The 26,779-nt window shown below is 47.9% G+C and overlaps 1 protein-coding gene across 8 annotated transcripts in view; it reads left to right on the top strand.

Annotated features, from left to right (window-relative positions):
- Nucleotides 1–26,779, top strand: part of CTIF (cap binding complex dependent translation initiation factor) — a 334,077-nt gene that overhangs the window by 92,228 nt on the left and 215,070 nt on the right. For 5 of the 8 annotated variants that reach the window (XM_017862287.1, XM_017862283.1, XM_017862284.1 and 2 more), the window contains 2 exons: nucleotides 1,309–1,356; nucleotides 12,519–12,590. In XM_017862287.1, coding sequence (XP_017717776.1) covers nucleotides 1,309–1,356; nucleotides 12,519–12,590 — 120 coding nt within the window. The remainder of the gene's footprint in view (nucleotides 1–1,308; nucleotides 1,357–12,518; nucleotides 12,591–26,779) is intronic. The other 3 variants (XM_017862290.1, XM_017862289.1, XM_017862288.1) reach the window with 1 other exon arrangement.

The raw sequence follows: 26,779 nt of genomic DNA, 5'->3' as shown, positions 1-26,779 counted from the left end.
AACATCACATTCCCCTCATGTTTAACACTACACCCCTCCCCCATGTTTAACATCACATTCCCCCTCATGTTTAACATCACCCCCTCCCCATGTTTAACACCACGCCCCTCCCCATATTTACACCACCCCCTCCCCATGTTTAACATCACACCCCTCCCCATGTTTAACACCACACCCCTCCCAGTGTTTAACATCACATTCCCCCTCATGTTTAACACCACACCCCTCCCAGTGTTTAACATCACATTCCCCCTCATGTTTAATATCACACCTCTCCCCCATATTTTGCATCGTACCCCTCTCCCATGTTTCAGGAACAGGTGCTGTCCAATAGATTGGAAGTTCCCACCGTCACTCTATCCTTGGGTAGAGGAAGGATTAAAGCCCTATTCTAAAGGAGGGAAACTGAGGCACAGAGATGGAGCATAGCCAAACCCTACTGCTGGGTGGTGGCTGACCTGGGCTCTGGAGCCCCATCCCCACCCCACCTACTTGTGGTTTCCTGTTCTGTACAGGCCATGGCTGATTGGGTGTTGGGTGGTTAATATAGATGTATTTCCTGCAGAAGGAAAATTGGGACTCCAAATCTCATTGACCACTAACCTTCTGGGGAAGAGATTAGGAAGTTGTAAGTGGGGAAAATGTTGGCACATGTGATGTTCGTGGATGATCTGGTGGATCACCAGAAAGCTTGGAAGCAGTATGCCACTCTGGGCGAGCGTGAACTCACTTAGGGAATGCGAGAAATACTGATGTACAGGCCGCACTGCTAGAGGTGCAGGCAAAGGTGCGGGGCCTGGGCCTGGAGTGTTCATAAGCCTATGCGTCACTCTGATTGCCACAGTGGGAGCAGGACTGTCTCCTTTCCCCCCTCCATGGCCTGCTGCCCCTGCCCCAGTCTCTTGGAAAGATAACATGTGGGGACCCTATGAAGAGCAGATGCATTTAATGACGGCATAGTTTCCAGTAAATTCTTGTTAAGAGGTCAAACTAAGAGCCAGTGAGAGTGAAGATTACTTCCTATAGCCCTATTTTGATGCTTTCAGGCACTTGGAAGCCCTGTGTGTCGTCTAAAATGCAGTGATGTTTACAAAGGGGTGCACTGTACAAAGTGGCAATGAATAGGATAGGGTGAGAGTGTTCAGATTGGCTCAGTGGCTTTTCCTAACGTGTTTCTCCTCTTTCCCTTTACGTCTCTCCTTTCATTCTGCCTTCCCTGTTCACTGTTCCCTCACCCTTTTTTAGAAATCCCATCTCTTCGTTTCCTTCTGCCCTTAAATTCATTTTCCCTGATGTCTTTGCTCACAGGAGGAAGCACTCAATGGTGGACCACCCATGAAAGGCTTAACAGAAGAAGTGAGTTTATAGGAGGACTGTGGGGTGGTTCGGCATGGGGGATTTATTGTGTATTTTCCCCTTATTTAAAAAATATATTCTAAATTATACAAGTACTTTATGCATACATTCCCATACTGCACAAGAATTCAAATGTTAATAATTAAATTCTCCTGAACTAAAATTATTTTAAATTATATAAGTCCTTTATGCATACATTATCATGGTACATAAGAATTCAAATATTAACAATAAAATCTTCTGTGCTACCACCTCATTCTGCTCCCTTACTCCTACCTCCCATCAGATGAGTGAGTTCATTTCCTTGCCTTTTTTAATGCCTTTCCTGACATATGTGTGACTTGAAGAAATACAGCATTGTCAAATCATATATCAGCCAGTGGATATATTGTTCAATAACTTGCATTTTTCACCTGCCCACATGCCCCAGAGATTCCTCTGGGCTTGCACATCTGCTGTGTGCTGCTTGCACATCTGTTTAGTGGCTGCCCAGTTGTCCATAGCATGGATTTGTTTAACCATTTGCTTACTGGTGGGCACTCAGGTTACTTCTAAATTTTCCCCTGGAAATATGTGATACTTCAACGCATACTGTTGAACATGCCTCCTTCTGCACAAATGACAGTGTTTCTTCAGTTAGATGCTGAGAAGTAAAATTAATTTTAATAGCTGTTGTTAAATTGCTCTCCAAAGATCTTCCATTATCCACACTACCACCAGTATATTGGGACATCTTGTCATTTTAATTCACATTGTCTTATTTCTTTTTCTTTTTTCTTTTTTTCTTTTGAGACAGAGTCTCACTCTGTTGCCCAGGCTGAAGTGTAGTGGCATGATCTTGGCTCACTGCAACCTCCGCTTCTGGGTTCAAGCAACTCTCCTGTCTCAGCCTCCCGAGTAGCTGGGACTACAGGCACATGCCACCACACCCAGCTAATTTTTGTATTTTTAGTAAAGACAGGGTTTCACCATATTGGTCAGGCTGATCTTGAACTCCTGACCTCAGGTGATCCACCTGCCTCGGGCTCCTAAAGTGCTGGGATTACAGGCATGAGCCACCGCGCCCGGAATTGAATTATCAATCTTTTTATTTATTTTTTTTCTTTTTTTTGAGATGGAGTCTCGCACTGTCGCCGGGGCTGGAGTGCAATGGTGTGCTCTCAGCTCACTGCAACCTCTGCCTCCCAGGTTCAAGCAATTCTCCTGCCTCAGTCTCCTGAGTAGCTGGGATTATAGGCGCGTGCTACGACGCCTGGCTAATTTTTTGTATTTTTAGTAGAGACCAAGGGTTTCACTATGTTGGCACAGGCTGGTGTCGAACGCTTGACTCATGATCACTCGCCTTGCCTCCCAAAGTGCTGGGATTACATGCATGAGCCACTGCACCTGGCCTTTTTTTTCTTTTTTTTTTTTTTAGATGGAAGTTTGCTCTTTGTTGCTGAGGCTGAGGCAATGGTGTGACTCGGCTCATGGCAACCTTTGCCTCCCGGGTTCAACTGATTCTCCTGCCTCGCCTCCTGAGTAGCTGGGATTACAGGTCTGCCACCATGCCCGGCTATTTTTTTTTTTTTTTTTTTTGAGACGGAGTCCCTTCTTCGCCTAGGCTGGAGGCAGTGGCCGGATCTCAGCTCACTGCAAGCTCCGCCTCCCGGGTTTACGCATTCTCCTGCCTCAGCCTCCCAAGTAAGCTGGACTACAGCGCGACCCGCCACTCGCCCTGTAGATTTTTGTATTTTTTTAGTTAGAGATGGGGTTTCACCATGTTAGGCCAGGATGGTCTGATCTCCTGACCTCGTGATCCGCCCGTCTTGGCTCCCAAAGTGCTGGGATTACAGGCTTTGAGCCACCGCGCCCGGCCATAATTTTTGTATTTTTAGTAAAGACAGAGTTTCGCTGTTTTGGCCAGACTGGCTGAACTCCTGACCTCAGGGATCCACCACCCTCGGCTCCAAGTGCTGGGATTACAGGCCATGAGCCACCAGCCCTGGCCTAAATTATTTTTTAATAGGATAACATTTTATTTTATGAAATTTAGCAACTGGAAAAACTGAGGGACAAGTGAAAAAGGCAAAAAAACCCCTCATTTTATGGCAACTAATATAATTTTTGTGCATCTTTTTTTAAAACATATTTATAAAGTTGTACTTCTGCATACATGTAGTCTTATGATCTGTAAGTTTTAATGATCTCCTAAGACATTGTTTGGTGGTGGTTTTTCAGCAATAAAGTGTAACTATTTAAATTTGCTCTTTTTCTGCTAGGTAGTAAAATAATAGAATTGAAAGCTAACATTTATCCATTCAGGCTCTGTTTAGGCTCAGGGGGCAAGTCAAGAACAGAACAAGTCATGATCTCGTCTCGTTTCTCACAGGGAAAGACCAGACAATAGAGGGAGAAAGGAAATGCGATGTTAGAAGTGATGCATGCATGAGGGAGGCAGGATAGTGGTGGGGAAGCTCACTTAGAGTGGAGGATTGGGCACCGGGCTCAACGCTATAATCCCAGCACTTTGGAAGGTCCTGAGACAGGTGGATTGCTTGAGGGCCAGGGTTCGAGGCCAGCCTGGGCAACATGGCCTGAAACTCAGTTTTTCCCTCTACTATAAATACAAAATTTGCTGGGCGTGATGGTGCGGCCTGTGGTCCCCAGCTACTGTGGAGGCTGAGGTGGGAGGATCACCTGAGCCTTGGGACCTGGAGGTCGCAGTAGTGAACTGAGATCACACCAGCTGCCACTCTAGCCTGGGACAAGCAGAGTGAGACCCTGTCTCAAAACAAACGACAACAACAACAACAACAACAACAACAACACAAACAAAAGGAAGGAAGAAAACAGGAGGGAGTGGCAGCGGGAGGGGTTAGGAAGGGAGGGAGGAAGGGAGGAAAGGGAGGGGGAGGAGGAACAGAGGGAGGATTTGAAGAGGTGAGGAGTGAGCACCTGGGAAAGAGTTAGGCAGAGGGAATGGCCAGGGCAAAGCTCTGGTGTGGGGCATGCCACACCAGTTGACATGGATCCCTCTTGAATGCCCATGTAGAGATTAGGGCTTATGGTGGGTAGTCAGCAAGAGAGGAAGCAGAGACCAGGAAGCCGTCTCCGCCCAGGGGAGAGGCAATTGGAGACTAGGGCCATTATGGTCACTTGGAGGTGCTGAATGCCTTCGAGTCTAGGTGTGCCTGGAAGTGGCTGACACTTGATTGACCCTGAAAGATTCTAGCCTGAGCAAATAGGATAGACTTGCGAAATGAGCTATGCAGACCCCGAAGACAGCTTTGGGGGGCAAAGTCAAGGAAGTCCTGTCTAGGCATGAAAGGGTGTTTAAGATGATATTAGTCATCTTAGGGAGATGTTGCTCCACACAGTCCGATGCACAATGGTGTGTTCAGAGGAGGAGAATGAGCTAGTATTTATATTTGGATGCGTTTTAAGCCCAGGGGATGAGGAGTTTACAGGAGAGAATCAAAGATTGAGCCTTGACTTAAGAAGTTGGAGGGAGATGAAGAGGGAAGTAACAAAAGAGGACTGTTTGCGTTGTTTCTTAATGTTAACTCTTCAGTCTTGATGATTCTATTGAAGATGCGGTTTTTTACCATTTTTACAAGGGAGGGAATTGAAGCATAGAGAGGTCAGACTTAAGTTCCTGGGCCACACAGCAAGTACGTGCAAGACTGGGGTTTGAAACAGGGCTAGCCTGTCTCAAGTGCCATCCACTTACCGTCTCTGCTATTGTAGATCTATTATTATTCAGATGAGGAAACTTAGTCCTGGGGATGAAGGCGATTTGCCCAAGGTCATAGAGTAAGTGGCAGAGCTGGGATCTGACACTCAGGACTCTCTGCTTCAAGAACTCAAGCTCCTAATCACTCAAGCATTCTCTACAACAGGAAAGTTGTTTGTTTCTGAAAAGATGGGAGCAAAAGCCTCTCTCTCTCTCTCTCTCTCTCTCTCTCTCTCTCTCTCTCTCTCTCTATCTCTCTCTCAAATCTCAGCCATCAGCAGCATCCTGTCCCTCTTAGCACAGGTCTTTTCTAGAATATCACTGGATGAAGAATGAGCTGCCCGCCAGCCTTGGGTCCCACCTCTGGGTCTTGGTTCTCCTCCCCATGTCAGTAAGCCCATGTGCCCAGGATAAAGGAAGCTGTCACGCACACTCCTGCCTTTGAGAAGTTGGGTCTTCAGGCTGGCAGGATTCTGACTGGGGTCTGCGAGAATGGGAGGAAGCCATTTCCCCTCAGCCTCAAGTCCCCCTTCAGGGAAATGAAGGCATCGGTGAGAGCCCTAGTTGCATTGTGCAGCACCTACCTGGGGCAGATTTTACACACAGAGGTCACATTCCACCACCACCCGTGCATTCACTGGGGAAGACCTGGCATGTGGACCCGCAATATCCCCCCGGGTGGTCTCACACCACCCTTGGTTAAGAAGCCCTGGGTAAGATGACCTTTAAAATAATTTTGCATTTTGAAATAATTTCAAATATACATAGAAATTACAATAATAGTACAAACAATTCTTGCATATGCAATTAACATCTTACTATATTTGTACCCACACACTCTCTCTAAATATATCTTATGATATATATAATTTATACATATAATTGTATATAAAACTTCTTTCTAAATCATTTGAGAGTTAGTTCCAGACATGATGCCCCTGTATCCCTTGCCACTTCAGTGTGTATTTCCTCGGAACAAGGACGTGATACAGTATAGGAAATGAACATTGATAGAATGCTGTGATTAAACCTACAGATCTTTCCGCAGTTTTCCCAGTAATATTGTTTAGAACCAAAAAAAATTGGCTGTGATCTCTGTCTAATCCAAGATTACATATTGTGTTTAATATCAGTCATTTTTCCTGGCTCTTTGAATGATACCTATTTCTGTCCTTTGCTCATTCTGCCACTTTTTGACTGTGTATTCCTGGGTAAGTTACTCAACCACACTGTGCTTCAGTCTCCATGTTTGCTAATTAGAGAAGATAAGAGTGCCATGGTAGCCATGAAGAGTAAGTGCAATGGACTTAGAACAGTGCCTAGATTTAAGTGAAGTCTTTATATAGTCTGGTGATTAATTCTTTGCTACACAGCAGGCTCCCCTTATCCACTGTTTTGCTTTCCACGGTTTTAGTTACCCGCGGTCAACTGCAGTCCAAAAATGTTAAATGAAAAATTCCAGAAATAAACAGTTTATAAATTTTAAATTGTATGGCATTCCGAGTAGTATGATGAAATCTCATGCTGTCTCTCCCGGGACATGAATCATCCGTTTGTCCAGCATTTCCAGTCTGTATCCTCTACCTGCCCATCACTGCCCAGCCCAGAGTCACTGAGCAGACATGTCTGTTACAGGATCACAAACAGATGTAGGGCTTTTTACCACCCACGGTTTCAGGCATCCACTAGGGGATCTTGGATTGGATCCCTCAGGGATAAAGGGGGGGATGACTGTGCATTTTGCAAGTAGCTTCTCACTTGTCTTTATTTGTTCGTGATTTATTTTGTCACATAGAAGTTTGAAATTTTGATGTAGTTTAAAATTTGCATCTCAGATTTTAATCACTTTGGAATGTGTTTTCCATGAATAGTGCAAGGCAGATATCTAAGGTCGTTTTTTCAGTGGCTGGGTGGTTGCCTCAATACCATGTATTTATTGATGAGTCTCTCCCTCAATTTAAAACACAATCCTTATCTTATATGAGGTTCCCATTTGTACATTAATTTGCTTGTGGGTGCAGTTTTATCAGTTAATCTGCTTTTTTATTCTTGTACTGGTTCAACATGCTGGTTTGACTCTAGCTTTATGAGATACTTTGATGTCTGGTAGGGGGAGTTTTAGGCACCACTGAAAAGGGGGCCTGGTTTAGCTTTAGCACCTCCAGCCTCCCACACTCTGAGCTTCTTGCTTCTCTTTCCTCCTCCTCCAATGCTCAGTACCCTGGGGTCTCCCCAGTCTTTCCCAATCTCTGCTCATAAAACACTGGCTGGGTGCGGTGGCTCACACCTGTAATCCTAGCACTTGGGAGGCCAAGGCGGGTGGATTGCCTGAGCTCAGGAGTTTGAGACCATATAGGGCAACATGGTGAAACCTGTCTCTACTAAAAATACAAAAAAATTAACCAGGTATGGTGGTGCGTGCCTGCAGTCCCAGCTACTTGGGAGGCTGAGGCAGGAGAATTGCTTGAGCCCCAGAGGCGAAGGTTGCAGTGAGCCAAGATTACGCCACTTTCCCCCCCCTTGGGCCAGAGGGAGACCCCTTTTAAAAAAAAAAAAAAAAAAAAAAGCACTGTGCATCCTGGGATGTAAAATGACAAATAGCTTATTTTAATTGTTTTTTATTGTGAAATACTTGAGATGGACTGATAACAGAGAATAGTAAAATACACATCTATTTTGAGTGGAGAATAAACAGCTGTACTCTCATGTTTATTAAATCTTAACCCTGTGTCATGTTTGTTCCAGGTTTTTAAATTAAGACATGAATTATAATAGCTGTGGTTGAGGCCTTTAAACCACTCTTGTGAATTTGATGTTCATCGTTCCCATATCTAGCAAACTTCCCACATTTCCCGCCTTTCTGTTTGATGACCTTTTCAAGTAAGATACCACCTTTGTCCCCAAGAGGACTTGCAGGTTCAGGAGGTTCAAAGCTGTAAGCCTGTTTACCTTGAAGGGGAAATGTGTGGGATTTCAAGCCCTGGTCCGGACTGAGGAGCGGGTCTGGAGAGGCAGGGCTCTTCTTCATTCTTGACTCATCTCCTGCAGATCAGGACAGGTTCTGGGGAGGTCCATTTCTGGAAATTTTCTAGGCGGTGTCTCAGAGTAGGTAAATGGGAGGCAGGAGGTGGCGGTGCCTGCCACAGAAGAAGCCGGTGTTGAGAGCAGAATCCCAGCAGGGATGGGGAGGAGCTTCAGAACAGGGAAGGGAGGGCTCCCTGAGGGCCTTTAGGGCCAGGGAAGAAGGTGTCTCTGATGGAGGAAATTCAGGGAGCAGCCCTGGACAGGCTGCCCTGGGGCTACTGCTGGGCTGGGGTTTGAGATGGAGCCCCACAAGCCCAACGGGTAGAGCTTGCTGTGCTCAGTGTGATCATTCACACTTCACTGCTCCCCATTTACACAGTCACACGCAGGGCCACAGTCCCTCCTCCTGCCGGGGGCTGTGCCTGTCTCCAGTTTTGCCGGGTCTCTGGAATGGGCCTCTATGGACTCCACTGTCTTGCTGGCTTTCCTGTGCACAGATCACCCACTTGGCCTGCTGCTCATCTGTTCCACACTCTGAGATCCACTGCTTCATTTCCATCTCTACCACCACTGCAAATGAACCCCTATGTGGGACCTCCTGCCCCACTTCCCCCAGGCCAGTTCAGCCTCCCGTAATAGAAATTCGACCCCTCCATATGGAGGAAGTGTCTCTGAGTTCTCTAGCCTGACAGCCGCTGTCTGCCCTAAGCAGGCCATGTTCTACTGAGCCTGTTGCCTCTCTTGGGCACCTCACTGTTCTCTGGGCACCCTGGGTTGCCTGCTTTCCCTCCCTTACAGCCCCTGCCGAGAGCACAGTCTTCATCTCAGCCACACCATCCCCACCGCCCTCTCATTGCTATTATTTGACATGTCATCTGACCTCTCCTGTGTGGGGACACTCTGTGTTCAGGGCCCCACACAGAAGGCTCTCAGGTAGTGGCTTTTGGTTGGCAACTGTACAGTTAAGGATGGCCTTGGACAAGGCAGAGCAGCCTCGTTGGAGCTTGGAAGCTCACCAAGGAGGGCAGGGTTGTATATGGATGTGCACAAAGCCTCAGGGTCTGTTCTGCGCATGCCCATCAGGAGGCCCCATCCTGCCAGGGCCCGTGCTGACCCCAGAGGAGGTGTGTCTCCTGTGAGTCACCGTGCTGTGGAATATCACACCAGCACTACACAGCTGGGGTTGAAATGTTCAGGATGCCTGGAAGGGGAGAAGTCTTTTTGTGAGAGATCACCTAGGATGGGATGAGGAGTGCAAGCATGGCCTCGTGTTCCCCCCAGCCAGTGGACACTGTGTGCCTTGAATGTCCCCCACCTGTCAGCCAGGCTCCAACCAGGGAAGCAGAAACTACTTCAGTATATAAAGCAGAGGGATTATAGTTACAATACTTTAAACATTACACATATGTATGTATATACATATACATACATGTTTATGTATATCTGTATACATTATTCTAAAAATGTGGGCCGGACATGGTGGCTCATGCCTATAATCCCAGCACTGTGGGAGGCCAAGGTGGGTGGATCACCTGAGGTCAGGAGTTTGAAACCAGCCTGGCCAACATGGTGAAACCCCGTCTCTATTAAAAATACTACAATTAGCTGGGCATGGTGGCACGTGCCTGTAATCCCAGCTACTCAGGAGGCTGAGGCAGGAGAATCGCTTGAACCTGGGAGGTGGAGGTTGCAGTGAACTGAGATTGCAGCACTGCACTCCAGCCTGGGCAACAGAATGAGCCTCCATCTCAATAAATAAATAAATAAATGTACATATATACTTCTAGTTGTGTATGCATGTATTTGACGTATGTATAAATACATATATATTAGTTTTTGTTTTGGAACTGTTTTAGACTTATAGCCAAGGTGCAGGATGGAACAGGGTGTTCCCAAACACTTGTCCCTCAGCTTGCCGTAATATGAACCTTACGTAACTATAGAACCATTATCAGAAGAAAGAAATTAACATTGGTACAATGCTCTTAGCTAGAAGCTTTATTCAGATTTCACCAGTTGTTCCATAAATGTCCTTTTTCTGTTCCAGGATCCAAATTTGCATATAATTGCCACATCTCATTCCCTTCTAATCTGATACTTTGTCTTCTTTTCTTTTCTTTTACAACCTTGACACTTTTGAAGAGTTCTGGTCAATGCTTCTGTAGAAAGCTCATCAATTTGGGTGGTGTGATGTTTTCTCATGATTATGTCGAGAGGGTGCATTTTTGTCAAGAATACCCCAGAAGTGATGTGCCCGTTTCGACACACCACACTGGGGAGTCCATGATGCAGATATGTTTTGTTACTGGTGATATTAACCTTGATCACTTGGCTAAAGTGGCATCTGATGGTTTCTCATTTTTCTCTCCCCACCGCCAGCCATGATTAATAAGTATCTTAGGGGAAATACTTTGAGACTGCAATGATCCAAGCAGAGGGAATTTAATCCAAAGAATTGATTACTTCTACCTGAGAAGCTACACAGCCCAGAGAATGGCAACCTCAGGTAGCTAGTACCAACTCTCGACCTGAGGCTCAAAGAAAGGGAATGGGCGAGGAGTGCCTCTGACACCGTTGCCACTTCTCTAGGGCTTCGCTGTCCCTTATGGTAGCCACAGGCCACAAGGGCTCTTGGAGCCCTTGAAATGTTGTTCATTCAAACTGAGGTGTGCTCTAAGTAGATTTCTGAAACACTGTGGAAAGAAGAATGTAAAATATCTCATTGACAACTTTTTATATTGATGTACCTGTTGAAGTGATAATATTTTGATGTATTAGATTAAATAAAAAATATTATTTCATTTAATTTTACCTGTTTCTTTTTAAAATCTGGCTACTAGAAAACTTAAAATTCTGCCTGTGGTTTCTGCGTGTGACTCTCATTTTGTTTCAGTTGGATAGTGCTGCCCTAGGGCACACTTCCACCCAGCCCATGTCGACAACATTGTAATAATAACATTCATCCTGGACAAAGGTCATACCCTTGAGCCACGCTCAGGAGGGCATGTCCAGCCAAGGTTTTAGAAAGCCAGGAATGCATTGGCACACACTCACAGCTTTGACCATGTCCTCATACATACAGAGACTGGGCTTCCCTCTGCTCTTTCCTTCTTTTTTTTCTTTTTCTCTTTTTCTTTTTTTTCTTTTTTTTTGAGGCTCGCTCTGTTACCCAAGAGCATTGTGCATTGGCACAATCACAGCTCACTATGACCTTAAACTCCTGGGCTTAAGCAATCCTCCAGCCTCAGCTTCCCAAGTAGCTGGGACAACAGGTGCATGCCACCATAGCTGGCTAGTTTTGTTTTGTTTTGTTTTAGTAGAGACAAGGTGTCTCTATGTTGCCCAGGCTGTTCTCAAACTCCTGGGCTCAAGTGATCTCCTGCCTTGACCTCCCAAAGTGCTGAATTACAAGTGTGAGCTGCCGGGCCCTCCTCTGCTCTTTATGTATCATGCAGGGTGTAGGTTAAGATCAGTATTCAACAACTTCAGCTCCAGAGGCTAGCTAATGTTTAATACAATAGTAAAAACACTGCCGTATACCTAGATAGCATTTGACAGGAAGAGCTATATGACTGCTACTGTATTGTTTCTATACAGTGTTTTTATAGCTCACAAAGGTCCTTCATCCCAGCCTCCCAGCCAGTCACCCAGCATGGCTCTCCCCATTTTATAGATGACAAAATGAAGCCTGAGAGATCACATGGATTTCTGTGGCTCCCAAACTCCCAATGCATCCCTTGGGGGGCTCGTCAAAACACTGATCCTCTGGCCCTGGCCTCACAGAGTCTAATTCAGTGGGTAAAGGCTGGGGCCCAGGGACCTCTATGTTGCAGACTCTGGGGACTTTCATGCAGATGGTTGTCAGACCACACTTTGGGACACAGCAGCCCTCTGAGTTCTCAGGGGATGTGAGTGGCAGGGCTTGTCTGAGCCACGCTTCTGATGGCCAGGTTGGGCTCTTTCCTGGTGCCAAACCCATCATCTTTTGGAGCTAGGCTTCTAGGAAGACCCACACATACCTGCCTCACTGCCAGCTCTGGCCACACCCTTGATGTAATAGAGGGCTAGTGTGGCTGAAGCCAGGTCAGGCGGTCAAACGTGGTGCTGGTGGTACCAAACTCAGAATAAATTTTGTCATGTCTGGCTGACTTTGGGATGTAGCCAGTCTTTGTCACTGTGCTGGGCTCAGGTGAAGGGAAGTGAGTTTGCCTCCCCCTCAAGCAGATGCCAAAGCTTCATCTTGATGTGAAGCTTGAGGATGCCAAATTGGGTCTGGTGGTTGAGAAAGATTTGGGTTGAATGACCAACTAGGATTCCACACTCATGCTAATGGGGAACACCAGGGCACAACTCCTGCAGCCTGGCAGAGTGAGCATGGGCCTGGCTGTCCTGCCATCACTGATTGCTCCTTTCTGCTCTGCAGTGGACAGCGGACTGCAGCGAACCACTGGACAGCAGCTGTTCCTTCTCCCGAGGGCGAGCCCCCCCACAGCAGGTAGGGAAACAGCTCTGCGCTCTGTCTGGGGGTATCCTATATCTTGTCTGCCTGGGTTCCTGGGCCAGCCCACAATGGCTCCTGAGGGGTTGTGACATGGAGAGTGCAGAGAGGTGGGAGAGGGGAGGGTGCATCTGTCCCCTGGAAAGCCCTCCCTAACTCCCTGCCCACAGGCACTCCCCCAAACTCATCGATTGATGAGATTTCTTTTTTAGTGACTGCATTTTATATACTAACACACATCTGGAAGCAGCCCAGATGTTTGCTGAGGAGAATGAAGAGGTGCCTTGGGATCCATCCTTACAGTGGAATATTACACGGCAGTCAAATGACTGCACTGAGGGTTCAGGCACCGACATTGTGGCCCCACAAACAATGGGACTCAGCATTTTGATGCTGGCGAGTGCTTTGGGTGTCACTTCTGCTCCAGATCTGCAGAAGGCCTGGGAGGGGCAGCCTGTGGGGGAGCTGTCAGAGACTTGTCCATGTCCCCAGCCAACCAACAGTCCTGGGACCCCGCCGGAGCCTGCCACCTTTTTCCCTGCTGCTTGCTGTGAGGTCCTGAGAGGCTCGTGGGTGGGTTGCGTGGCTGGGAGGGAAGGGGGGCAGCTGCTCTTTGAGAGCTGCCCTGGTGACCCCCAGGCCCTTCTCCACACCCTCTGGTGGTCCAGCTGTTCTCACTGATACCTCATCCCTGCCTGCAGGAGCCTGTGGGATTAGAGGCTGAAAAAACCATGTGTCCCCATCCCAAGTTCAGCCTCAGACTGTGCCTGTCCAGAAAGCGGACAGAGCCCCCGCAGGCTCCTGCGAGGGGCCATGCCCGGTTTCAGAGCCGCTGCAGTCATGGGTTGCCCCGGGCCTACTTGCTCATGTTCAGTTTCGATCCACTTAATCATGTTCAGCTTCGGTCCCCTGGCAGATTCACCCAACTCCTCTATTCTGTGCCAAGGGAAGCTGGTCAGTGGCCTCGGTTCTAGATCTTTCTTAGGCTGCAGGGCGTGGCTGCCCCATGGTGTGGGGGGATGGCTGCCCAGGATGGTTCTTTCACATGACAAGATTTGCTTGTGTGTTCAATTGTTTCTTGAGAAGGAGGCCATAATAAGAGCCCCGGGGGTTAGGGGTGATGGGAGACCTGGAGTCTTATTTTTGTTCTGCCACAAACTTGGTGGCAAACTCTTCCCCCTTGGGTCTCAGCTTCCTCACATAAAACCCAGAAGGAACCTCGATGGCCTCTGAGGGTCCTTCTAACATCTCCGTGCCATTTGCAGATGAGGAAACTGAGTCCCCCAGACGTGCCACTTGTCTGCCCTCCACCCCGTACGGCACTGCTATCTTGCCCAACTGCAGAAGGTGACCTTCTAGGGGGTGCCTTTGTCTCTGCTGTCTCCCTGCCTGGGACCCCGTGTTATACTCCCTGACCCCCTAGCTTTTGGTCTAGGCCCTGCTCCTTAGGGGCACTGGCTTGCTCCTGCCAATTATTCTAGGGTCTCCTAAATGGAGATTCCCCTCACTCTTCAGCAGCAGTTGTGAACTTGGATTTGGGGACTCAAGCACCAGGCAGAGACTTTCAGGGAGGGCTTGAAGCTCTTGGATGGGGAATAAGAGGTTTGTCCCTGAGAGCTCTCTGTTATTTGGTCAGCAGGTGTCTGGTTCTGGAATCTTCCAATGAAGGGTCCTTTTTCCTCTCCCTTTTACCATCTTTTTGGGGGCATGTCTGTTGCCTTTCCCTTCTGGTCCCCTCCTCCACATCACTCCTGATAGAGTCTCCAGGGGGCGAGGAAGGGTTCTCCCCATTTTCTCCCCTCATCTGCCTCACCTCCCACACCCAGCTGTCCTCTTGGGTCTGCCTTCCCCACCTGCAGGAGGTTGTGTGGGGGTTCACCAGATTATATGGGCCCATGGAGCAGGGCTGGGGGCTTGTGGGGTGGGGTTAGGTGTGGGCTTGTCCCTGCCCCAGGCACCCTGACACCACAAGGCTCACCCCAATCCCACCTTCAGGAAGCAGCTGAGCAGTTGACTCAGGGTAGGCAGTGTTTGACAAAATGAAATATAGCTCAACTTAAAAGTGAAGTTGTGAAAAGCTCATATTAAATCCTTTCTTGGCAGGTGAAACTGAGACATAGGTTCATTATAGGGGAGGTGCCCAAGGAGGGTGGAGGGGAGGAGCCCAAGGAGGGTGGACAGCAGGGTCTCTGCATAGAACCCCACCTAATCACCTGACATGCCCAGAGGCAAGGTTTTGTGGGAGGGACCTCCTACAGGCCACAGGAGCACTGGCATTCCCATCACCCCTGACCTGCGGTGGCCGCCTGATCGTCTCAGAGGGAAGACAGAGAGATGTCTACTTCCAAGAAGTGGAAGAGGGGCTGGGCCACTGAGGGACACCTCCTGCCACAGCCATGTGTGCCTGGTGCTGTGTTGGTCTTAGGTGCAGAGTCTGCAACGTCCATGCCTGGAGAGCCAGCTGGGACAGAAGGGAAGGCTCAGTCAGAATGCTGGGTTTGCCTGAGTCTGGCGTGGGATGCACCACCTGTGTTGTGTTTCCTTGGCTTACAGCCAAGGAAACCTCTGAAGATTGGAGAGGGTCTTTCAGGAGGGATTTCTTAGAGATTTGTCAACCAGGAGTGTTTGCAGGGGCCTGGTGCTAAGCTCCAGATGGGCTTGAAGCCAGGGACCTGCCTTCAAGGGCAGCACTACTAAGTGAGAAGGACAAGACACAGGTGTAAAACAAATGCCCCCTGCAGGACACGAGATGGGGCCCAGGGGGTGGCCTGGAGTTCAGAAATCTGGGCAGGTGCACAGAGGAGGTGAGGGGTAGCTGCATCTCCTGGATGGATGGCCAAGGTTCAGACCTGGGTACTGCACGGGGAGGCAGGAGAATCTGTGGGCCTGAATTTACATGAGGTCTCCCATGGTCGGCAACACCTTGGTTCAGGGATGACAGACTTTAGTTTTAGACACCAGAGAATGAATTTATTAGGTACAAACAACAGCGTGGCATAAACAAGAAGAACCTTTATTTTTCTCTTGCCACCAGCCTGGATGGGCGTTCAGGGCTGGTATGGTAGCCCAACAGTGGGGGGGCCAGCTCCTTGCTTCTCACTTCTCTGCCCTCTCTAGAGTGTTGCCCTTGGCCACGTGGCCCATGTTGGCTCATACCCACGTCCATGCATCTGCCTGTGGGGACACCCACCTGAGTTTCCTTCCCAGGAACCTCTGATTTCTGCCCATGAAGCAGCCATCTCCTGATGCCCCCTACTGGAGGGATCAAACCTGGGCAGCATCCTTTGAGTGACCGCACCCCAAGGAAAGCCCCACGTAGCTGGCCTGTGGCAGTGTCCTTGTCACCCCTGTCGTGCAGGGGCTCTCTGATGGAGAAGGACCCAGGCAGCTGCCCACTGAAGGGTGCTTTTGCTGCTGTGATGGGATGCTGCTATTTGCTTCATCCTTCAAGGCTCCCTTCAGCCTGGCCCACCAGAGGCAAGAATACAGGACCAGCTCTCAGGGACACCACCCATGAGCACCCCGGCTGGCTCCTCGGTGCACCCACACGCTCAGTTAGACACCCTCACACCGACTCATGCTGCTGCCAAGCTGTTCCACGCACACCTGCCTGTGCTTCAGCCAGCTGGTCAAGCCTAAGACGGGAGTCGGGGCTGGCTCTACTTCCTCAACCACTTCTGGCCTAGGGCCTTGTACTCAGTGGACACTCAATAGTAATGCCTGAGACTGCACTGAGTTGGCCCAGGCTCAGTCCATGCAGTCATTCCCTAGTGGGCCCTTTTCCTCCGTCACACCAACTTTGATGAGCTTTCTGGGGCCATCACGATGATGGGAGAGCACTGCTAACTCATTTTTACCCATGGGGACAATTAGTTTCAGGGAGAAACTGAGGCTACATGGTGATGGGGTGGCTGGCTGCTCTGGTGCTCCTCTTGACTGACCACGTTGGCTGCACATGTCAAAAGTAAGGTTGGCAGGAAGATGCGGAGCTCTTGCATTCTGCCAAACAACCTCTGGGTGGTGGGCCACAGACCATGCCCTGCACCAGGGCCCAGATGCGGCCCCATTTGCAGATTAGTCATACACTGGGATGATTGATTCATCCCTAGCAGGCTTCCAGCCTCATCCTGTTTGTTATTTTAGCTAATGTCAATAAGAAAACCTTGCTTTTTCTGAACCCTTTCAGAGGCAGAAAGTGGGGGCAACCTAGAGGAGACTGGGTCCCACGACGGAGGAAGAGAGCCCATAGAGTGTAGAGCAAAAAAAGGGCTACAGATAGTTCAGAAGAGGCCAACCAGCTGCCGGCAACTGGGATTCAGCTGTGTTTGGGATTGCCTGACATCCTGGCATCCTCTTCCCAAAAGACCCGTCCATCACCTAGTCATTTAGTTAGGGTGTCAGAAATTTCCAGCTTTTCATTGTAATAGGGGAAATGTGTAGGGATTGTTGAAATGAGAGACTGCAGCAGCAGTACATTCAGAAGGCTTTTCAAGGTGCTGGCATGAGATTTAGAATTCAGGAAAGAAACCAAAGGCATAGGAAAGGTTGTATGGGGTAAGGAGTGAGCAGCTGTTTTCCATCTTCACGGGTGTGCCAAGGACAGGAAATTAATATGTGCCACAACAGCAGAGCCTCTGATTAGACCTTGGGAAGGACTTCCTTTGATGGAAGGACTTGGCCCACTGTGTTGGCTGTTGAACAAGGTGATGAAATCTTTGCTAGGAACCTGATGAGCACAACTCCTTATCAGGCAGGTTCACATGAAGCCCTGGGAAAGATGGGGGTGTGTCACAAATGATGACTTTGAGTCTTGGCTGAGGGCCTATGATCCCAACATTCCCTGGAATAAGTGAAGGGCACTCTCTTGTTTCAGCCTGATGCCCTGTAGCAAACTGAAGCATAAAGAGAGTCAAAGAGCCTTGTCCCAAGGGCCAGGAGAACTAGGTGTTGACCCACGAGTGACACTGGCTCCAAGCACCTCTTCTGCAAAACAATGACACAGACTTCGTAGAGTCTCTCCAGAAATCTCTGTTTGCATTCTGTAACTCCATGAAATGCCCAGCTGGATCCAAATCGCTGCCACAGCAGGTCTGGGTCTTCCTAACTTCTCCACTGTTCCCCATCCCCTGATACCTGTGCCAACCTTCAAGCCAGCTATTTGGGCACCAACATTGACTCTGACCCAGGGGGTACCAGATGGTAGGTGGAGGAGACCTTCAAATATACTGATTACCTCTGGCCCCAGAAAAAGGTGGAAGGAGTTTTCTGCCAGTCAACTTGCTACCCTTCAGTAACTATAGGATTTTGTTCTGTGCTAATTTAAAAAAATCATTAGTGCAAACAATATCTTAGTAAAAGTGCCTACATTTTTTAGCACTTCCTAGGATATGTAAGAAATACCAGGTTCATGTGCTGCTGTCTGTTTGGTTCATATTTATTGAGCTCCTGCTGTGAGCCCAGCAGATGCGTATGAGTGGGAGCTTCTGGATCACTGCCAGTTTTAGGGTAAAAACTAGTTTACACAGAACAAGATGACAACATACACATAAGAGCCCCAAAGAGATGTCATCCTGGCCACAAGAACTGCGGTGATTCCAAAGAGTGGTCCAGTTGGTCTCTATGGGTAGGGAGGTGTCTTGCAGGACATGAGGCCTGACCTATGCCTTTGAGAATGGGTAGGATGTTTGACTAGATGGAAGGGAAGAGAGAAGAAGATGAAGAGAGAAGACATGATGTTATCAGAGGTTGAATAGGGCACAGTGTTGGGATGTTAGGGTAATAGAAGGCAGCACAGCTAGAGGAGATGGATTGTATTGGGTGTTACTCAAGTAGGGGGCTGAGAATGGTGAATGCAGAGGGGTCTGTGTGTGGGTTCAGATGTTGGAAGCTCTGTCCAACCCAGCCCCTGTTGTGTGCCTTGAACTTTTTATCTTGTATCTTTCTCTGGTGTTCCATACAGGCAAAGTCTGTTCCCCTGTATCAGTCAGGATAGCCTAGGTAATGCTGCAGTAACAAACAACCCCAAATCTCAGTAACATTAAACAACCAGGGCACAGCTTGGTGGTACAGTTCCATTTTAACCAGTTGTCATGACAGAGAAAAAGGAGCTCTGGAGGATCGTGCATTGGCAGTTCAGGGCTCCAGCCTAGCTACAACACTTGTCACTTCCACTCCGAGGTTGTTGCCCAGAACAGGTCATGTGGCCTCATCCAACCATAAGCACATTAAGAAGTACAATGCTACTCTGTGCCTGGAATAGGGGGAACCAGAACTATTTGGTAACTGGCTAGAATGATGTCACATGCCCTATCTCTAGTAGAAGCTTCCCAGGGGCTGGGGCTGACCTTTTCTTTCCCTCATCTTCTTCACCACATCAAATCCTTGATGGAACTCAAGGATTAAACTTGTGGGGGCCTAGGGTAATCCCTGGATCTCTGAAGATTTGCTGAAAAATCAACTTGCAAAAGGCAGATTAATAAGAGAAAAGGCAGACATATTTATTTAACATGTATACATGGGAGGCTGCAGAATGAAGACCCAAAGATACAGGGGAAATTGTCTATTTTTATGGTTAAGTTAAACAAAGTATGGACAGTTGTAGAAATGGGATTGTACCAAAAGGGCATGATCTCATGCTAATAGACAAAATGGGGAAACAGAGCAAGGCCTGTCTGTCTCGACTCTTCTTGGCCTCTCTGTGCAGCATTCCTTCCTTCTGAGTTGGGGCAGGACCCTCTCAGGAATGGGTGGCATAACCTATAATCAAACAAAGCAGATCAGATAATGTATTTATGTCCAGTTTTCACAAAGAAAGGCAGATGGAGAATTAGAGCTCTGTCGTTAGGTTTCATGGCTGGCTTTGGGAGAAAGAAGCTGTGGTTTCTTATGGAGGAGAAGAGGGAGTCTAACTTCTATGGCTAGCTTCAGGGGAGAGTGAGACTGAAGAGTGAGACTGAGAGTGAGAGGCAGGAGGGCAGAAAGTCAGAGAAAGACTTTTGCTTCTGAGGCTGCTGCTGAGGCCTTCATTTTGGGATATTGTTTTCTGAGCCCCAACAAACTCCCTTGCACTGGAGTTTAAGGCCTCCACTGAATTCTGAAGACATCATGGGTTCTCAGGTGGTAGGAAGCTCAGAGGTCACCTGATCCAACTCCCCACCATGAGGTATTTCCAGTAGCAGGGAGCTCACTGCTTCAGAAGGCATCTCAGCACAGTTAGGCAGCTCAATTAATAAAAAAGATCATTCTTTGATTCAGCTGCAAGCCCCCTTCTCATTGCTCCAGCTGATGGTTTTTGTTTTTTAACTATTTTGCTTGTGTATTTTGCCTACTGACTTTCCTCAGCAGCCTAGCATGGCAAGTCTTTTTTGAGCTAAATATCCTCATTCCTGCATTAGAAATTGCCTTTGCTGTGGTTGGGTCATTCCTTTGTTTATCTGTTTGTTCTTTCGCCTGTTGATCAGCTCCAATCAGCCAGTCATCACTGAGGGCTGCTGTACTCCAGGCTGGGCACTGGGCACTGGGATGGTGAGGAATGTAGCCATGGTGACTGTTTGCATGGAGGGTAGAGTGGAGAGGACAGACACTCAAGCTGCAGTGTGAAGATGTCTGGGACATGACACGATGGTCCTTCGGGCCTGGGTCACATGCCCAGGAGCACTAGAAGTATGTGCTGTGATTCCCCTTAACATTCCTCCCAGAACCAAACATGGCACAACCTCTGTGCTCACCAGTGTGTGTGTCTGTCTTTCAGAAAATGCCATCTGTCCCTATCTTCGAAGTGCCTTCTGGCTCCAGCTCACTTGGAGGAACAGGATACCACACTTACTAAACAATGCTGACAACTGGCTCCTATAGGGAGAACCATTAGGAGCCATGCATTGGGTGCTTGCTGTATACATTCTGAGCCACATGGCCTGGTCTCTGCAATCAGGGAAGCTAGAATCTGCTTAGGGAAATAAGCCATTCTGGAGGAGATGGCAGCATGTGAATACGGGGAGGAGTAGCCTGGTGTCTGCACAGGGCCTTGCATTCTAGCAGGAGAGGTGAGACATACAGGCAAAGGGGGAACCGCCATGCTGTCATGGAAGCAGCATGGCACCTGGGTTTAGGAGATGTGTTTTCAGCCTGGACTGTGCTTCCAACATACTATTGAATCCAAACTTACTATTGGATCATGGATAAGATACATTATCTCACTGCAGCCTCAGTTTCTGCTCTATAAAAGGAGGAGGTGAACTAGATGTAAGGCCATTAAAATGTCTTGTTAAAAATATTGACCTAAACTTCTGCTTCTGGAAAATGCAATAGATGTTCTTGTCCATATTTCTTCTGCTAAATACAACTAAAAACCCAAGATATTCTGTATAAAATGAACATAAGAAGACTCGGAGAGGTGGATGGAAGAAGGCAGACCTGCTAGGGTGCCCAGGACCTGAGGAATGACACAGTGAGAAGCTTGTTTTCTTTTTGCCTCATGTGTCCCACACTTGGCACTAGGAAATGCTAATGGACACAGGCAAAATAAAATAAAAGCTGCTCTCTGCAGGAAACGGACTAAGAAAAGATAGAAAAATATAGGATAGAAAAGAAGGAAAATTATAGGAAAAGACCCAGAAAGACAGAAAACTTTTTTTTTTTTTGAGATGGAGTCTCACCGTGTCGCCTAGGCTGGAGTGCAGTGGCGCAATCTTGGCTCACTGCAAACTCCACCTCCAGGTTAAAGCGATTCTCCTGCCTCAGCCTCCCAAGTAGCTGGGATTACAGGCACGCACCTCCACACCCAGCTAATTTTTGTATTTTTAGTAGAGACGGGGTTTCACCATGTTGGCCATACTGGTCTCAAACTCCTGACCTCGTGATCCACCTGCCTCAGCCTCCCAACGTGCTGGGATTACAGGCATGAGCCACGGCCCCCGGTCCGACAGAAAACTTTTTGACAGTAACTGCTCTACCCCAGCCAAACACCACAGAAAACATCCCCACCCCCATCCATCCCAGCCAAGACCGAGTGGGAGCTCAGATTCCACCCCTGCTGGGCTAGAAGAGGGGCTCCAATCCCCTACCAGAGTAGTGTCAGAGAAGGCCAGTGGGGAGCTGTGACTTTCATCCCCAACTGGTGAGAAGGCTCCTACCCACGCCCCATGGTGTCACTGGAGGCAGCAGGAACCTGACTTGCACCCCCACTGGGCAGTATCGAGGTGTCCCTTTCCTTCCTGCTGGGGTGGTGTCAGAAAGAGTGAGTCAGACTGCATAGATGCCCAGGGGTGATGAGGCCAGCCCCACTGCAGTGTCAGAGGGGACCACATGGGGATCTGGAACTCCCACCTCCATCCGGCAGTGACAGCGAGCACCCCTGGGGCATCAGAGGAGGTTGAGTGGGCAACCTGGACTTCCACTTCTGCCTGGCAATAATGAAGCTATCCCCTTCCCTTTTCCTCTGCCAGAGTGGTACCACGAAACACAGTTGAAGCAGAAGGTTTAAATATGACTGTCTCATGAACTAACATGAAAATGTCTTGGTTTCAATTAAAAATCATTTGTCATACCACAAACAAACTGACTGAAATAAACAATCAATGGATGTCAACAACGAGATGCTAAACTGGACTTTATCATCATTAAACTTTTGCTCTGGGAAGGACCCTATTAAGAGCATGAAGAGACAAGTTACAGGGAGGGAGAAAATATTTGCAAAACATATCTGACAAAGGACTTGTATTTAGAATATATAAAGAACTCTCAAAACTCATCATTAAAAAACAATCCAATTAGAAAATGGACAAAGTAAAGCGACATTTTTCGCTGAAGACATTTTTCCCTGAAGGTGATGTACAGATGGCAGATAAGCACACAAAAAGGTATGCAACATCATTAGCCATGACGGAGACACAAATTAAAACCCCAACAAGACATCACTACACTCCAATCAGAATGGTTAAAATAATTTTTTTTAAGTGACAATGTCCACTTCAATTTGGCAGCATTAAAAAAAAAAAAAAGTGACGGCCAAGAGCAGTGGCACATGCCTGTAATCTCAACATTTTGGGAGGCCCAGACAGGTGGATCACCTAAGGCCAGTTCGAGACCAGCCTGGGCAACGTGGTGAAACACCATCTCAACAAAAAATACAAACATTAGCTAGGCATAGTGGCACACACCTGTGGTCCCAGCTACTAAGAAGGCTGAGGTAAGAGGATCACTTGAGCCTGGGAGGTGGAGGTTGCGGTGAGCTGTGATCACACCACTGTACTCCAGCCTGGGTAACAGAGTGAGACCCTGTCTCAAAAAAAATAAATAAATAAAAAGAAAAAAGAAAAGAAAAATGAAATGACAGTGCCAATGCTGGTGAGAATGCAGAGAAACTGGATCACTCCTACAGTTATAGTGGGGATGTAGAATGGTATAGCCATTCTGGAAAACAGTTTGGCAATTTCAAAAAAAAAAAGAAAAACCCAAAACCTGCAGGTACTATATGATTTGATTGAGCAATTGCACTCCTGGGTGTTTATCCTAGAGAAATGAAAACTTATGTTCACACAAAAACTTGTACTCAACTGTTTATAGCAGCTCTGTTCACAATAGGCAGAAACCTGGAAGCAGCTCAGGTGATCTTCAGCAGGTGAATGGTTAAACACTAAGCAATGAGAAGGAATGAACGAGTGATGATGCAGCAGCCTGGAGGAGTCTCCGGAAATCATGCTGAGTGATTTTCAAAAAGCCAGTCCTCCAAAGTCCCATACTCTGCAATTCCGTTTATATAACATTCTTGAGAGGGCAAAGTAATAGAAACGGGGAAGAGGTTTGTGGTTGCCAGGATGAGGGAAGGGGTGGGGGCAGGAGGAAAGTGGACGTGGCTGTAAGGGGCAGCCTTGTGATGGTGATAGTGTTCTGTGTCTCCACTGTATCAGTGTTGATACCCGGAGATGCTAAATTGAACTTCATCATAATTAAACTTTTGCTCTGGGAAGGATCCTATTAAGAGGATGAGGAGACAAGTTACATTGTGGCATTGAACTATAATTTCCTCATGGAGGGAAACTGCATATAGGGCACAAGGGGTCTCTTTGTATTACTTTTTAGAAGTATATATGAATCTACAACCATCTAAAATAAAAGTATAATTTGTAAAAGTATAAAAGTGTAATATAAAATACAAAAGTAATTTGTAAAAGTATTTTTGTTTCCTCAGAACCTTACATGGAGATTCCACACAGAGACAGGAAAGGGATAGAACCATTTTAGGGGGGGCAAGGGGAGGAGTCCTGCCTGCTTTCTCCCCCAACTGCCCACCTCATGGCTCTTAGAACATCTCTGCAGGACTCCTAGGTCACCGCCCAGACCAGATGATCTCTCAGCCCTCTCCTGTCATGACCTTCTTTAGTTCTGAGCCTGGTACTGGCAGAAAAGGACAGATCTTTGGGGCCTAGGGAGTTCAAAGAAGGCCTCCTTGTGAGGCAGACTTTGAGGATGGGATGGTGTTGGAATGGGGAGTGTTGATTTCCCGCATCTCCTGGAAGCCTTTCCCTGGCAGGAGCTGGGGACAGTTGAGGAGGATCCCATTATTTCAGTGGGTGTTGGACAGGCAGCCAGCCAGAAATGGCCTCTGGTGTGGCCCTGTCCAGGACAGGCTCAAATACCATGGCCCATTTAAAACCTAAATCACAACCCTAATTAGCTGAGAGTGGGCAGAGTGTTGGCCTAGGAGAAATATACTCGACCACAGGCATTATCGTTGTCTCCTATCCCTCTCTGGCCTTTGGGTCTTAATTCAAAGACAAATGGAGCACGGGGGAAAAGACAGGATGGACAGACAGACTCAGATGTCCTAGCATGAAAGGAATGGCCTTTCCCTCCCAAACTCAGCTTTAGTGCCACCCAGAAAGCTATCTCTGCTGGGCTCTGCCCTGCTGTTCTCCTGCTTCAAAGACCCATTGGGGGGGTCTATTCCCCCTTTCCCAGCTGCATCTGGGGAGCTGTCCTTGGTCCTGAACACACACACATGCACACACGCGTGTGCGTGCGCACACACACACACACACAGTTGCCAAGATAGGCCTGTTTCTCTTTGGGTTCTGCCCCCTGCCACCTCCCCTTGTGCTTTCCCCCTTAGTTTCTCTCTGAGCAGATCCAGCCATTCTCAAAGTGTGATTTAGTTTGCGTCTGAGAGGAGTTTCAGATCTGGCCCACAGGAAGCCTCTGTTTTGGCCCAGGAGATGAGTCTGGGGTCCTCTGGTCCAGGAACATTCCATGTAATGTAAAAGGCCTCATGGTGTCTCTCATATATTCCAATGTAGAATTGCCAATGTAGTCTATGTAGTCATGGGACCAGTAGAGAAACTTTTTGGACCTGGTCCTCAGAGTGAGGCCAGGCGTGGTGGCTCATGCCTGTAATCCCAGCACTTTGGGAGGCTGAGGCGGGTGGATCACCTGAGGTCAGGAGTTCGAGTTCGAGACCAGCCTGGCCAGCATGGTGAAACCTTGTCTTTACTAAAAATACAAAAATTGCTCATGGACCTGCTCCAAGGCGGCCAAATAGGAACAGCTGTGGTCTGCAGCTCCCAGCATGATCAACGCAGAAGACGGGTGATTTCTGCGTTTCCAACTGAGGTACCTGGTTCATCTCATTGGGACTGGTTGAACAGTGGATGCAGCCCACGGAGGGTGAGCCGAAACAGGGCGGGGCATTACCTCACCAGGGGAAGCACAAGGGGTTGGGGGATCTCCCTTTCCTAGCCAAGCGAAGCCGTGACAGATGGTACCTGGAAAAACAGGACACTCCCACCCAAATACTGCACTTTTCCAACAGCCTTAGCAAACAGCACACCAGGAGATTATATCCCGTGCCTGGCTCGGCAGGTCCCATGCCCACAGAGCCTTGCTCACTGTTAGTGCAGCAGTCTGACACTGACCTGCGAGGCAGCAGCCTGGAGGGGGAGGGGCGTCCGCTATTGCTGAGGCTCGAGTAGGTAAACAGAGCAGCTGGGGAAGCTCGAACTTGGCAGAGCCAACCACAGCTCAGCAAGGCCTGTTGCCTCTGTAGACTCCACTTCTGGGGGCAGGGCATAGCTGAACAAAAGGCAGCAGAAACTTCTGCAGGTTTAAACGTTCCTGTCTGACAGCTCTGAAGAGAACAGTGGTTCTCCCAGCATGGTGTTTGAGCTCGGAGAATGGACAGACTGCCTCCTCAAGTGGGTCCCTGATCCTTGTGTAGCCTAACTGGGAGACACCTCCCAGTAGGGGCCAACTGACACCTCATACAGGTGGGTGCCCCTCTGGGATGCAGCTTCCAGAGAAAGGATCAGGCAGCAGTATTTGCTCTTCTGAAATATTTGCTGTTTGGCAGCCTCTGCTAGTGATACCCAGGCAAACAGGATCTGGAATGGACCTCCAGCAAACTCCAACAAACCTGCAGCTGTGGGACCTGACTGTTAGAAGGAAAACTAACACACAGAAAGGAATAGTATCAACATCAACAAAAAGAACATCCACACCAAAACCACATTTGTAGGTCACCAACATCAAAGACTAAAGGTAGATAAAACCTCAAAGATGTGGAGAAACCAGAGCAGAAAAGCTGAAAAATCTAAAAACCAGAGCACCTCTTCTCCTCCAGAGGATTGCAGCTCCTCGCCAGCAACAGAACAAAGCTGGATGGAGAATGACTTTGATGAGCTGACAGAAGTAGACTTCCAAAGGTCGGTAATAACAAACTTCTCCTAGCTAAAGGAGGATGTTCAAACCCATCATAAGGAAGCTAAAAACCTTAAAAAATGATTAGATGAATGGCTAACTAGAATAAACAGTGTAGAGAAGACCTTAAATGACCTGATGGAGCTGAAAACCATGGCATGAGAACTACTGATGCATACACAAGCTTTAATAGCAGATTTAATCAAGTGGAAGAAAGGGTATCAGTGATTGAAGATCAAATTAATGAAATAAAGTGAGAAGAGAAGTTTAGGGAAAAAAGATAAAAAGAAATGAACAAAGACTTCAAGAAATATGGGACTATGTGAAAATACCAAATCTATGTTTAATTGGTGCACCTGAAAGTGAAAGGGAGAATGGAACCAAGCTGGAAAACACTCTTCAGGATATTACCCAGGATAACTTCCCCAACCTAGCAAGGCAGGCCACCATTCAAATTCAGGAAATACAGAGAACATCACAAAGATACTCCTCGAGAA

Source organism: Rhinopithecus bieti, unplaced genomic scaffold (assembly GCF_001698545.2).
Source record: "Rhinopithecus bieti isolate Rb0 unplaced genomic scaffold, ASM169854v2 scaffold_57691, whole genome shotgun sequence".
NCBI lineage: Eukaryota > Metazoa > Chordata > Mammalia > Primates > Cercopithecidae > Rhinopithecus > Rhinopithecus bieti.
This window is presented reverse-complemented; position numbering and strand designations above follow the sequence as displayed.